We start from the raw sequence: 12033 nt of genomic DNA, 5'->3' as shown, positions 1-12033 counted from the left end.
TGAAGCTCTCCGGCCATGGTGGAGTTTATGTATGCTGTGGCACATTGCGTCTCTCTGTGGCTCTGTGTCTGTGTGTCCGGCGTGGATACTGTACGTCCAGGAAACTGTGGTTGAATCACAACACAGTTTTAAAAGCATAAACACAAACATAGACAGACATAGACAAAGATGACCCAGTCTTTACCTTCACCCTCCTTTTGACATATCTCACCTCATAGAATCCTTTCACAAAGCACAGGACTTAATCTCTAAAACAATACATCAAATATTGGCCATGGGCCATAAGTTTGCACTTTTTTACAAGACAAATAGGAATGAAGAGTTCCCATAAGGAGCTGCTAGTATATTGTGTATCATGTAATAAACTGAAGTTTGATTTTAGCAGTTGATTCAAACTACAAACCAAACCAAGGAAAACCACCCTGACCTATGACTCACACCAACAGTTAACATTTTTGATTTGCTAAAGCTTCCATTTTCCAAAATGAGGCTGTCAATTTAAACAGAAAAGAGGAAGTTATGTGAAAACCGCAAATAGAAAACTCAGTACATCACTATGCTAACTGATCCAACTGTTTATTTTGCCTGCTAGACTTCTTTTATTTCTGCTTCTGTGCGTGAATATCATGTCATCTTGATAGTTGTCTGGTGTGCGTTTAAAAAGTTATGATACTCATCTGTGTCTTACCCACCAACAGGCATTTTCCACTTGTTATCAAATAAAGCTACCTCACAGCAGAGCAGACACCAGCTGCTTTGATGGTAATTGCACAGACTGCAGTCTACACTTCTTTTACATTCTCCTGATGATACATTCTCCAGTCAGAATAAAGCACAAATTAATTTAAACAAATACTGATGGGGGATACAACTGAAATATTTTGTTTCTGTATTTTCATGTGTCTATAAAGGACATTTGTTTTCATGATCTTCATTGAAATGTGCAGCAGTGTGTTGAACAGCTCAGGGAAAATGTGAGAAACAGCAGCACCTGTTCAACGTCAGAGTGAGAAACTGAAGACTTGGAGAAGGAGGATGGGGGCGGGTGCATTTCCTGTTGTGGCTGTGCTTAACACCAGTCTGTGCCGGTGTAGAGAAAAACGCATAGCCTACTATTTCTCTCACTTACTGCACCCAGAACAGCCCAACCACACAAATACCCCAGATACTCCTCTGGATCCCTGAGATGGAGTTTCTGATGAAGACTGTAGACTGTCATCAACAACCTCAATTAGAGAAAAACTATGATCTGGAAAACATACTGTAGTTAGCATTACTTATGGTCATTTGAATATTGTGAAAATAATAATGCATTATTATTTTCCATTCTCTCTCTGTATAGATCTTTAATCAGGAGCTTCCAGACATCTCCAGCCGTTCCAACTGAGGAGTCTTCCCTCGTACTTCCTGAGGAGACTCAGACATGGCAACAGACCCTGCGACAGAACTGCCATTCTTCTACGGCAGCATCAGTCGCTCGGAGGCTGAGGAGCACCTGAAGCTGGCAGGCATGGCAGACGGGCTGTTCTTGCTGCGCCAGTGTCTGCGGAGCCTGGGTGGATACGTAATCTCCCTGATATGGGACCTGGACTTCCACCACTACTCTGTGGAGAAACAACTCAATGGCACCTACTGTATTGCGGGTGGCAAGCCCCACTGTGGGCCAGCGGAGCTCTGTGAGTTCTACAGTAAGGACTCAGATGGCCTGGTGTGCAATCTGAAGAAGCCCTGTCTGCGCTCACCAGACAACCCCATTAGAGCAGGCGTATTTGATAACCTGAGGGACAACATGCTGAGGGAGTATGTACGACAGACATGGAACCTGGAGGTGAGGGTTGGCTGAAGAATAGGCAGCAGGGTCACAACAACAGCATCTCTGATGCCCTGTAGAACCTTGGCACGAGTAGGATAACTGTTGTTAGTCTGCTGGCCCTGTGTAGGCTCAGGTTGACTAACTGTCTATCTGTGTTCAGGGGGAGGCCATGGAGCAGGCCATCATCAGCCAGGCCCCACAGCTGGAGAAGCTGATCGCCACCACTGCCCATGAGAGGATGCCCTGGTACCACGGCAAGATCCCTCGCCAGGAGGGGGAGAGGCGACTCTATTCCAGGGCACAGCCAGACGGAAAGTTCCTGTGAGTCATTTAATATATTTTAGTCCAATTCCATCCAAAAGTCCCTGTCGTGGTAATTCTTACACAGGGACACTCAAAGCCAATCTTAAATTAGTCATTATTTACAATCAGCGCGCTGGAGAGGTTCCAACAAACTTGATGCACCGCAGGGAACATCTATCAGGAGCTCTAACGGGGCAGTCACATTAGTTCCCATATATACAAGCGTATATATTAGTTCCCTTATATACAAACATAACAATTTACATCACATCCCAAAACACTCACAACAATGATTATAATGTTTTTTTTCTCATCAGAGTCAGAGACAGGGAAGAGTCCGGCACCTTTGCCCTTTCTTTGGTGTACGGAAAAACGGCCTACCATTACCAGATCCTACATGACAAATCAGGGAAGTACTCCATGCCAGAGGGAACCAAATTTGACACTGTGTGGCAGGTAGACTGTTCTGTCTTCTTCAACAAATTGGTTCAAATGTATTATGTCTGCTACCTCATGTTAAAGTTTACCCCACTCTCCCTCCCTTCTACACTGCAGCTGGTTGAGTATCTTAAGATGAAGCCTGATGGGCTAGTGACAGTTCTGAGGGAACCATGTGTGAACCGCAACAATGCCAAACGTACTGAACCAATATTTTGTTCTCAAGTGAATCAAAATCATCACATTCTTCTTATCCTTTCACAAAATGTGTCCCCTATGCAATTTAATTAATTGTCTTATTTTTCAAATGCATTTTCAGAGACTCCGGTTGTGCCCTCAGGGGTGAGTGCCAAGAACATTTTATAATTTATCCATGGTAGATACAGTACTTTCCAACTTCATTCACACAGATCTACTGAATACAGTACATTTCTTTCAGCGGTTGTCCAGAACAAATAGATACACACCGCCACCTGGAGGTAGGTCACTAACATTACAACAGACACACATGGCCTTTCCACCAAAATACACATTAAAAAATCATTGAATGTGTCTTTATGTCATTTACCTGTGGTTTGGCCCTTTCTTACAGTACCTCTTGGGGGCTCCACGGAAGTCAACACTTCACCCCCCACAGACCGTCAGATGCTGCCCATGGACTGCAGTGAATTTGTCAACCCTTACCATGACCCCAATGACCTGAAGAAGTTCTTCATCAATAGGGAGCAGCTGATGATTGACGAGGTGGAGCTCGGCTCAGGCAACTTTGGCTGTGTCAAGAAAGGAGTCTTCAAGACAAATAAGTGAGGGGGGGGGGGGTGTTGCTTCTTGGATGAATGAAAACAAAACATCAAAACCTGAGTTTAGAACCAATAACCTCATGCCTAGAGCCACTTATAACAACTGGTAACTACGTTTTATGTCACAGAGGTGTATAATTATTTTTATTGAGAAAGTGAGCTGATCAGGAAAAACTCTGAACCCTAGTTAGAGGCTAACATTTAGAACAACATGGGGCCCTATTGATAACATATCACAAATGATTGTGTGCTTCCAGGGGCCACACGGATGTGGCCATCAAGGTGCTGAAGAGTGAGAATGAGAAGCTGGTGAAAGATGAGATGATGAGGGAGGCGGAGATCATGCACCAACTGAGTAACCCTTACATCGTCCGCATGCTGGGGCTCTGCCAGGCTGAGTGCCTGATGCTGGTGATGGAGATGGCTTCTGCTGGACCACTCAACAAGTTCCTCTCCACCAATAAGTAAGGGCAATTATTTCCCACATGTAGTACAGTATATCATAAGGCATATTTTTCTCTTAATAGTGACATTGATCATAGAGAGTTATGGAAATGCAATTAATGATAGCCCTGCTATTACTCAAACAGTGATGATGAGCTCAGGAAAGTGAAGCTAAATACCATGAGAATTGAGTTTATTTGAGTTCCCTTTCTGTCTCTCTACCTCTCAGGGATAAGATCACAGTGGAGAACATTGTGGGGCTGATGCACCAGGTGTCTATGGGAATGAAATACCTGGAGGAGAAGAACTTTGTGCACAGAGACCTGGCAGCTCGCAATGTCCTGCTGGTCAACCAACAGTTCGCCAAGATCAGTGACTTTGGCCTGTCCAAGGCTTTGGGTGCTGATGACAACTATTACAAGGTAGAAGTCTCTAGCATGTGTCATGTGCTATAATGTTAAGTTGCTCTGTTTTATATAGTTAAATGATGCAGTTCTTCATATGTACATTATTCATGTAGTATGGTAAGCATGTGTGTGCGTGGGTACATAGGCACGCACTGCAGGAAAATGGCCGCTGAAGTGGTATGCTCCAGAATGCATGAATTTCCACAAATTCTCCAGCAAGAGTGATGTCTGGAGCTTCGGTGTCACCATGTGGGAAGCCTTTTCTTTTGGAGGGAAACCATACAAGGTACTATCTGTACAGCAGCAGCAAGATCTATACACAACAAACATTTAAAGATGTATACTGCTGCCTAGTGGTTAAAGAGTTGGGCCAGTTACTGAAAGGCTGCTAGATCAAATCCCCGAGCTGACAAGGTAAAAATCTGTTGTTCTGCCCCTGAACAAGGCAGTTAACCCACTGTTCCTAGGCCGTCATTGTAAATAAGAATTTGTTCTTAACATACTTGCCTAGTTAAATAAAGGTTCAATAATAACAGCCTCCAACAAAGGAGCTGTTGAGATGATCTTCATCTGTCTTTTTACCACATGTGATCAGAAAATGAAAGGTCCTGAGGTGATCAGTTTCATTGCCAGTGGGAGCCGCATGGAATGTCCATCTGGATGTCCAGATAAAATGTATGCTCTGATGAAGGACTGCTGGACATACAAGTAAGTGAGAAACCAGAGACCTATTCATTTTCACACCACATGCTACTAGAACACACTGCTGCCCGAAGGAGATCCAGCAAGTCTAAAGTGTCTGATCTTTCTCTTCTCAGACACGAGGACCGGCCAGGCTTTGTGAAGGTGGAGGAGCGCATGCGAGGCTTTTATTACTCTATATCCAACAAAACTCTGCCTGAGGGGACCACAGACGCTACTGAGCCTCTCAAATAGTCCAGGGACAAGATACACTCTGTCCCCGCACCACACAATGCAATCTTTGAGACAGACAATGAGCCTCTTATGAACTGGGAACAAGCTGACGGCTTCAGAAACAGGCAGCAACAGTAAACAGCTAAACAAGCCTTATTGACGCAAATGTGAGTCTGTAATGAAAGTAATTCATATTAGAACAGCCTTTTTTATTAGCTCAGGACTGCATAATTTGTAGGTTTGAATAGTTTGGAAGAAACTTTAAAAAATGGTACATGTTAGAATTGTAAAACTGCATATTGAAAGTGTAATTCCCTGAGAATATAATTAGGTCTAGTATGAATTCTGTTTCTATGTATGTGCTTTAGCTCTCTATACATTTGTTAACACGTCATGATGAATAAAACATGTCACAAAATATGGTGTATGTATATCAAGTAATTGAGGAAATTATTTTTTAATAAATTATGAAACAGACTTTAAGATCAGAAATATGGGATTCATTTCGTTTTTGAGTTGTGAAATTGTCTACATTTTCACAATATCGGTTACCAAGTTTGTCACTTCCACGAGAGATTGACATTTTCACAACACTTTAAAATCGAAAACTATGAGGAAACAATTCAAACCCATAGCTATATCATCGACACAACAGTCTTGCTTAGATTAATATGATGTCAAACAATTCACTTTGTTTGAACTATCAAGATACTTGTAGGCATATCATTAGGCTACCAGCCTAATGATAGAGTTGTGCACGCCTCATTGAGGTGCGCCACTCTGTCCTCGGGCGGTGTACAGTGACGTCTGATCAAAGGAAGTTGGGTTTTTTTTGGTAGGGAGGGGCTTATTTTTGTTTCCTAATAAAGTATAGACTTAGCGCTGTGAGTCGTATTCTTATACATTAATCATAATGTAGCTTTTGTTATACATTTGAAAACGATTAGAAAAGTTTATTTTATTCAAGGGAACATCGCTAAAGAAGGCTCAGTAAAGCGGAACAAGTAAGTGGTGTCTCTAAGTTCGAGGAAAGTGGTTGGGAGACGAATTTCGTCACCGTCAGCTCGGTAGCAATTTACTCCGTTATGTTTACGTGAAATGTAATAATGATAAATATTTCGATGAGAAGGTTATGCTTAGCTTTATTATGCGAAATGCAACAAGTGCGATTGATGTCCTTTTTTTCACGTCATGAATAAACTTCGTAGCCTCGTCACGCGCCCTCATCGTTCACGAAACCAACATTAGCATCAGCGCGCAGGCTACCGCAATGCTACATCATGTACTAGCTAGATTTAAGTTTTTCACTTTAGCCTCCGACCACTTTATACTTCTGATGTCAGCTGTCTAGATATAGGCCTATAAGTAATTTCAATATATGAAATGGCGTTATTGTCTGAGGTCACTTCATAAAATCGTGCAAGGTTGTCCATGCTGACTCGCTTGGCTGAACCAGGCCGTAAAATAAATGTGACAAATAGGAAATGACTCGTATAGCTTGCAACATTGTAACTACATTCTAATTAAAAACCTCACTCTGCAACATGGTAACTATCTAGTCTACTCTGTAACAACACTCACTTTTGTAACATTGTAACTGGTTGGTGTTATTCTTCTCTAAATTGATGTGGACAGACTTCCATGAACCTACTACTCTTATGACAACAGTCATGGAAGTGTATTTTTATGGTTTGGTAGTTAAATATGGTTAAATAATTTGATTATGTGATTATTAATCAGAATTTTTTTTAATCAGTTAATTGGAGCTCAGAAATGGACAGAGACACCACAAATGCTAACAGTATTATTCATTCATACCGAACAGAACTCATGGTGATGCAGATTGTTTTAACAAAGTATCGGTCAACAATTTGGACACCTACTCCTTCAAGGTTTTTAAAAATTATTTTCTACATTGTAGAATAATAGTGAAGACATCAAAATTATGAAATGTCAAACACATGGAATGATGTAGTAACCAAAAAAGTGTTACACAAATCAAAATATTTTATATTTGAGATTCTTCAAAGTAGCCACCACCCTTTGCCTTGATGACGGCTTTGCACACTCTTGGCATTCTCTCAACCAGCTTTATGAGGTAGTCACCTGGAATGCATTTCAATTAACAGGTGTGCCTTGTTCAAAGTTAATGCCCTGGAGGGTAGGTGCGTTGGGCCAGTAACCGAAAGGTTGCTGGATCGAATCTCCGAGCTGACAAGGTTTTTAAAATTATGTTGTTCTGACCCTGAACAAGGCAGTTAAAACACTGTTCCTCGGGCGCCGAAGCCATTGATGTCGCACCTCTCTGATTCAGAGGGTTTGGGTTAAACGCGGTAGACACAACTGACTAGGTATCCCCCTTTCCCAGTCCGGAAAATTTTAAGAACTTTGAAAGTACCTTCAAGTGCAGTCGCACTTGAACTGGCTCACATGAGGACCGCCACAGGAAAGGAAGACCTCTGCTGCAGAGGACAAGTTCATTAGAGTTACCAGACTCAGAAATTTCAGTCCAAATAAATGCTTCAGAGTTCAAGTAACAGACATCTCAACATCAACTGTTCAGAGGAGACTGCGTGAATCAGGCCTTCATGGTTGAATTGCTGGAAAGAAACCACTACTACAGAACACCAATAATAAGAGACTTGCTTTGGCCAAGGAACAAGCAATGGACATTAGACCGGTAGAAATCTGTCCTTTTGGTCTGATGAGTCCAAATTTGTATATTTTTGGTTCCAATTGGCGTGTCATTGTGAGATGCAGAGTAGGTGAACGGATGATCTCCACATGTGTGGTTCCCACCGTGAAGCTTGGAGGAGGTGGTGTGATGGCTTGGGGGTGCTTTGCTGGTGACACTATTTAGAATTCAAGGCACACTTAACCAGCATGGCTACAATGGCATTCTGCACCGATACGCCATCTGGTTTGGGCTTAGTGGGACTATCATTTTGTTTTTCAACAGGACAATGACCCAACATACCTCCAGGCTTTGTAAGGGCTATTTGGCCAAGAAGGAGAGTGATTGAGTGCTGCATCAGATGACCTGGCCTCCACAATCACCCAACTTCAACCCAATTGAGATGGTTTGGGATGAGTTGGACTGCAGAGTGAAGGAAAAGCAGCCAACAAGTGCTCCGCATATGTGGGAACTCCATCAAGACTGTAGGGAAAATCATTCCAGGTGAAGCTGGTTGAGAGAATTCCAAGAGTGTGCAAAGCTGTCAAGGCAAAGGGTGACTACTTTGAAGATTTCTCAAATAAACTATATTTTGATTTGTTTATTACTTTTGTGGTTACTACATGATTCCATATTTGTTATTTCATAGTTTTGATGTCTTAACTATTATTCTACAATGTAGAAAATGGTTTAAAAAATAAAAAATAAAACCTTAAATGAGTAGGTGTGTCCAAACTTTTGACTGGCACTGTAATATTAAAAATTTAAGAAATAAATTGTAGGCCTTGTTGGCATAGCCACACCAGATGGAATACTGCATGTTACTGCTGAATTTGACAATATGGCATCTATGTGAATCTGACACTGTCAATTATTCTTTCTACCCCTCTCAGATTTGACCCTTCAACAGCCTCTGGACTAAAATAATCTGTGAGAAGAGTAAAACCAGTGTGTAATAGCTCCACTGTTGTTTATTTCTCCTTCATCTAACCAGTAAATAATTATTTAAGACATAAACTGCCACATGCAACAATGTCCATGGCCCTGAAGCAAGTCTTCAACAAGGACAGGACATTCCGGCCGAAGCGTAAGTTTGAGCCCGGGACACAGCGCTTCGAGCTGCACAAGAAGGCCCAGGCGTCTCTGAATGCAGGCCTGGACCTGAAGCAGGCGGTAGCACTGCCCCATGGAGAGGACCTGAATGACTGGGTGGCCGTGCACGTGGTGGACTTCTTCAACCGCATCAACCTCATCTACGGCACCATCAGCGACTCCTGCACTGACCAGACCTGCCCTGTCATGTCCGGAGGGCCCAAGTACGAGTACCGCTGGCAGGACGAGCACAAGTACAAGAAGCCCACAGCCGTTCCAGCCCCAAAGTACATGAGCCTGCTGATGGACTGGATTGAGGTACAGATCAACAACGAACACATCTTCCCCACCAACGTCGGTATGTACAAATAATGATAACTAGGTACATGGGCTGGGATCAGCATTGTGATAAATGGGTTTAATGTTTTGGCAGAGTTACAAAAGAGAATCTTGATGCTTTGTCATTACTAAGTGCAACAGCTGTATTGGTTCATCTACAAAGAGACAGAAATTCTTAACCTTCCATTCTTCAGTCCTCCCACCACACAACTTGGTATCTGACTAGCTGTAGAAACAGCCAAGCAATGGCATTAGAAATGGGTCACAGAATCCACAGTAGGGTATAAATAGGCATGGCATGTGCACATGTCCCTGGAAATGCATTGTTAAAATGCTATTAGAATAGTGTAAATGGATGGACTTCGTCTATTGCAGACCTGCCAACATGCACGCATTTTGCGTACCAACTACGCAATTCTCTGTCCATGTAAGCAGGTACGAGATCCTAGTTTAAAGAAATTAATAGGGCCTGTATTTTTAATAAAATATATCTACTGAGAAAATCTAACATCCCAATTCTCGAGCTGCAACACACAGACATGTACGGAGTTTGTGTCAACGGACATGGAGATTAATACATCATTATTCGACGTAGCTACCACGTGTCTGCCCCCCTGTTTGTTGTGATGCTGAGTTTGCCGACTGTCAGCTGTACGTAAACGCAGGACACATCCATTTTCGACTCCATGTGTTGTAGAAAGGTAAACACTAATTGTTTCAAGCTAACCTTAGCGAAAATAAAATGGACATTCAGTGCCAGCAGTTCACACGCATTTGCTAGTGCAATAAATACAATTTTAAATACGAAAAATAACTGGTCGCATTTGTGCGATTAGTTGTATTTTCCACGTAACATTACGAGGATCACACAACCTGATATACTGTAATTGTAAAATAAATATAAACATATATTGGCATTAAATGGAGTCGGGAGTTTAGAAGACTGCGCGAAGAAGGATTGAGTGACCGGGTTTTAGCTATAGAGGCAATGCTTCTAAAATGCCTTTGCACTAGATTTGAGATTTTATCAACTTCGAAAATGATGTATGCGCTGAAAGAAATACAATAGGCACCTTTTACATAGGCTGAAACACCGGACTCTACTAGCGAACAGCGTTCAGATTCCCTTTGCAGTAGCCTACTTAAAGCTTTGTGTAGCTAGTTTGCGTTCTGTGTCGATGCGATCATTTGTTTTTGTGTTTTCAAAATGATTTTGCTTTTAGTGTTGATTAGGAACCATGTCTAAAAAAGCATCAGACTCTCATACAGCGTGTGTGCTAGGGGAAGTAGACTCAATTTTGCAGGTACTCTAAAATGTTGGACAGGGTTGGCAGGTCTGCTATTGGATGGATGGATGAAGGAAAATATTAGTCATCTGTCCTGTGGTCATTTAAAGGCTCACATACCTCCTTCAAGTGATACAAGCATGATCCTGTAATACACAAAAAGTTGAGAATGAATCTGACAAGTAGACTGATTCAAACACATGGTTGAGAGCATACATGTTTCAGGAGGACACATCTTAATGTTTTTTGTCATCTTTTGTTTTGTTTTTGAAGGTACTCCCTTCCCCAAGACCTTCATGCAGGTAGCTAAGAAGATTTTGTCTCGCTTGTTCCGTGTGTTCGTCCACGTCTACATCCACCACTTTGATCGTGTGAGCCAGATGGGTGCAGAGGCCCACGTCAACACCTGTTACAAGCACTTCTACTACTTCGTAACAGAGTTCAACCTCACAGACCATAAGGAGCTCGAGCCACTGGTGAGTGAGGAAAAAATAATTTGTCTATCTTGTTGGTATGTGAGCTGATAAAACAATTGCACAAGCTTATAAAGGCAAGGATACATTTTAATTTCCAAATAATTTCTTTGACATTACATGGCTTTTGTGTAAAGGAAGCTGCCTTTAGTTATGTCTGTTTTGCACCCTAGAATTGTGAACCTTGCTAAACTACATTGCTAAACTACAGCTCCTGTCTCCTACAGAAAGAGATGACATCACAGATGTGCCACTAAGGGAGCGCCACTGACCACTTGACACATTCCCCCTTGAAGACTAGTTCCGTCCATGTAGAAGAATGAAACAGGAAACGTAAACCAAATCTAAAAGAGTCTTTATTTTTATAAACGAGTACTGTAATCTATTTTAACCATGTAGGTCTTTTTAACCAGGAACCCTGTAAGGCATTCTGTTCCTTTTAATGTTTTGAGCATTTTATCAGAGCACAGTATTAAGAGATTTTTCTTTTTTAATTTGAAGCTGAATCATTCCTGTCATTTAGTTGTTCTCATATCTTAAAAATAATATATGTATGTTTGTACATATCTTAAGATTGTAGTATGTGGTGACATTAAACATACTCATTCTATGTTCCTACTCTAAACTCTGTCTTATGTTTAATTATAGAATGGGTAGTTTGGATCCTGGATGCTGATTGGCTGAGCAGCGTTTGAAGCCGTGTTGTATTACCATTGTTATTTTTCCAGAATATACACTCAAACTAATATATAGTTTGTTAATTAAATCTATGGCATTGTTTTGTAAAAGCAATAAAAGAACTGAGGACAAGGCCTGTAGAGCGAGACCAACTAACATAATAAACCAGTCGTGCGGGTCTTAAATTGGTCCACAAGGTGGCATAAAGAGCACACAAATATGGCTGGTGTAAGGGTTGTGGAGTTAATATGTAGCCTGAAGCCCATTCAGTTTAATATATGCCATTAACCTCGTCCTAGACTTATAGATCCATTGAAGGGGAAACGTAGAGCTTGTGACATGATTCGGAGTAATTATCTGATTTAAAACTG

The 12033-nt window shown here is 41.6% G+C and overlaps 2 protein-coding genes across 4 annotated transcripts in view; both read left to right on the top strand.

The window, feature by feature from the left end:
* The window catches only part of LOC123997009 (tyrosine-protein kinase ZAP-70-like), a 41660-nt gene extending 36063 nt beyond the window's left edge, over positions 1 to 5597 (top strand). For 2 of the 3 annotated variants that reach the window (XM_046300935.1, XM_046300934.1), the window contains exons 2-13: positions 1343 to 1828; positions 1974 to 2134; positions 2434 to 2572; positions 2672 to 2753; positions 2874 to 2896; positions 2994 to 3033; positions 3147 to 3357; positions 3612 to 3818; positions 4028 to 4220; positions 4351 to 4491; positions 4801 to 4913; positions 5024 to 5597. In XM_046300935.1, coding sequence (XP_046156891.1) covers positions 1424 to 1828; positions 1974 to 2134; positions 2434 to 2572; positions 2672 to 2753; positions 2874 to 2896; positions 2994 to 3033; positions 3147 to 3357; positions 3612 to 3818; positions 4028 to 4220; positions 4351 to 4491; positions 4801 to 4913; positions 5024 to 5141 — 1833 coding nt within the window. In that variant the 5' untranslated portion in view covers positions 1343 to 1423 and the 3' untranslated portion in view covers positions 5142 to 5597. Of the gene's footprint in view, positions 1 to 698; positions 763 to 1342; positions 1829 to 1973; positions 2135 to 2433; positions 2573 to 2671; positions 2754 to 2873; positions 2897 to 2993; positions 3034 to 3146; positions 3358 to 3611; positions 3819 to 4027; positions 4221 to 4350; positions 4492 to 4800; positions 4914 to 5023 lie in introns of all 3 variants that reach the window. The other variant, XM_046300933.1, reaches the window with a different exon arrangement.
* Positions 5598 to 5927: 330 nt separating this feature from the next.
* mob3a (MOB kinase activator 3A) lies at positions 5928 to 11609 on the top strand. Its single transcript, XM_046302358.1, has 4 exons — positions 5928 to 6124; positions 8688 to 9244; positions 10785 to 10987; positions 11212 to 11609. The coding sequence occupies exons 2-4, from the start codon at positions 8827 to 8829 to the stop codon at positions 11239 to 11241; spliced, it is 651 nt and encodes a 216-aa protein (XP_046158314.1). The 5' UTR covers positions 5928 to 6124; positions 8688 to 8826; the 3' UTR covers positions 11242 to 11609.
* Positions 11610 to 12033: the final 424 nt, after the last annotated feature.

The sequence above is a fragment of the Oncorhynchus gorbuscha genome, linkage group LG15 (assembly GCF_021184085.1).
Source record: "Oncorhynchus gorbuscha isolate QuinsamMale2020 ecotype Even-year linkage group LG15, OgorEven_v1.0, whole genome shotgun sequence".
Taxonomy (NCBI): Eukaryota; Metazoa; Chordata; class Actinopteri; order Salmoniformes; family Salmonidae; genus Oncorhynchus; species Oncorhynchus gorbuscha.
The sequence above is the reverse complement of the archived record's forward strand: the minus strand, read 5'-3'. Positions and strand labels throughout refer to the sequence as shown.

Bases quoted from the DNA above. Each gene is read 5' to 3' on its own strand.
- mob3a (XM_046302358.1), top strand. From the start codon at position 8,827: ATGTCCATGGCCCTGAAGCAAGTCTTCAACAAGGACAGGACATTCCGG. The intron at 9,245-10,784 runs GTATGTACAAAT...TTGTTTTTGAAG, and splicing joins CATCTTCCCCACCAACGTCG to GTACTCCCTTCCCCAAGACC. The intron at 10,988-11,211 runs GTGAGTGAGGAA...TGTCTCCTACAG, and splicing joins ATAAGGAGCTCGAGCCACTG to AAAGAGATGACATCACAGAT.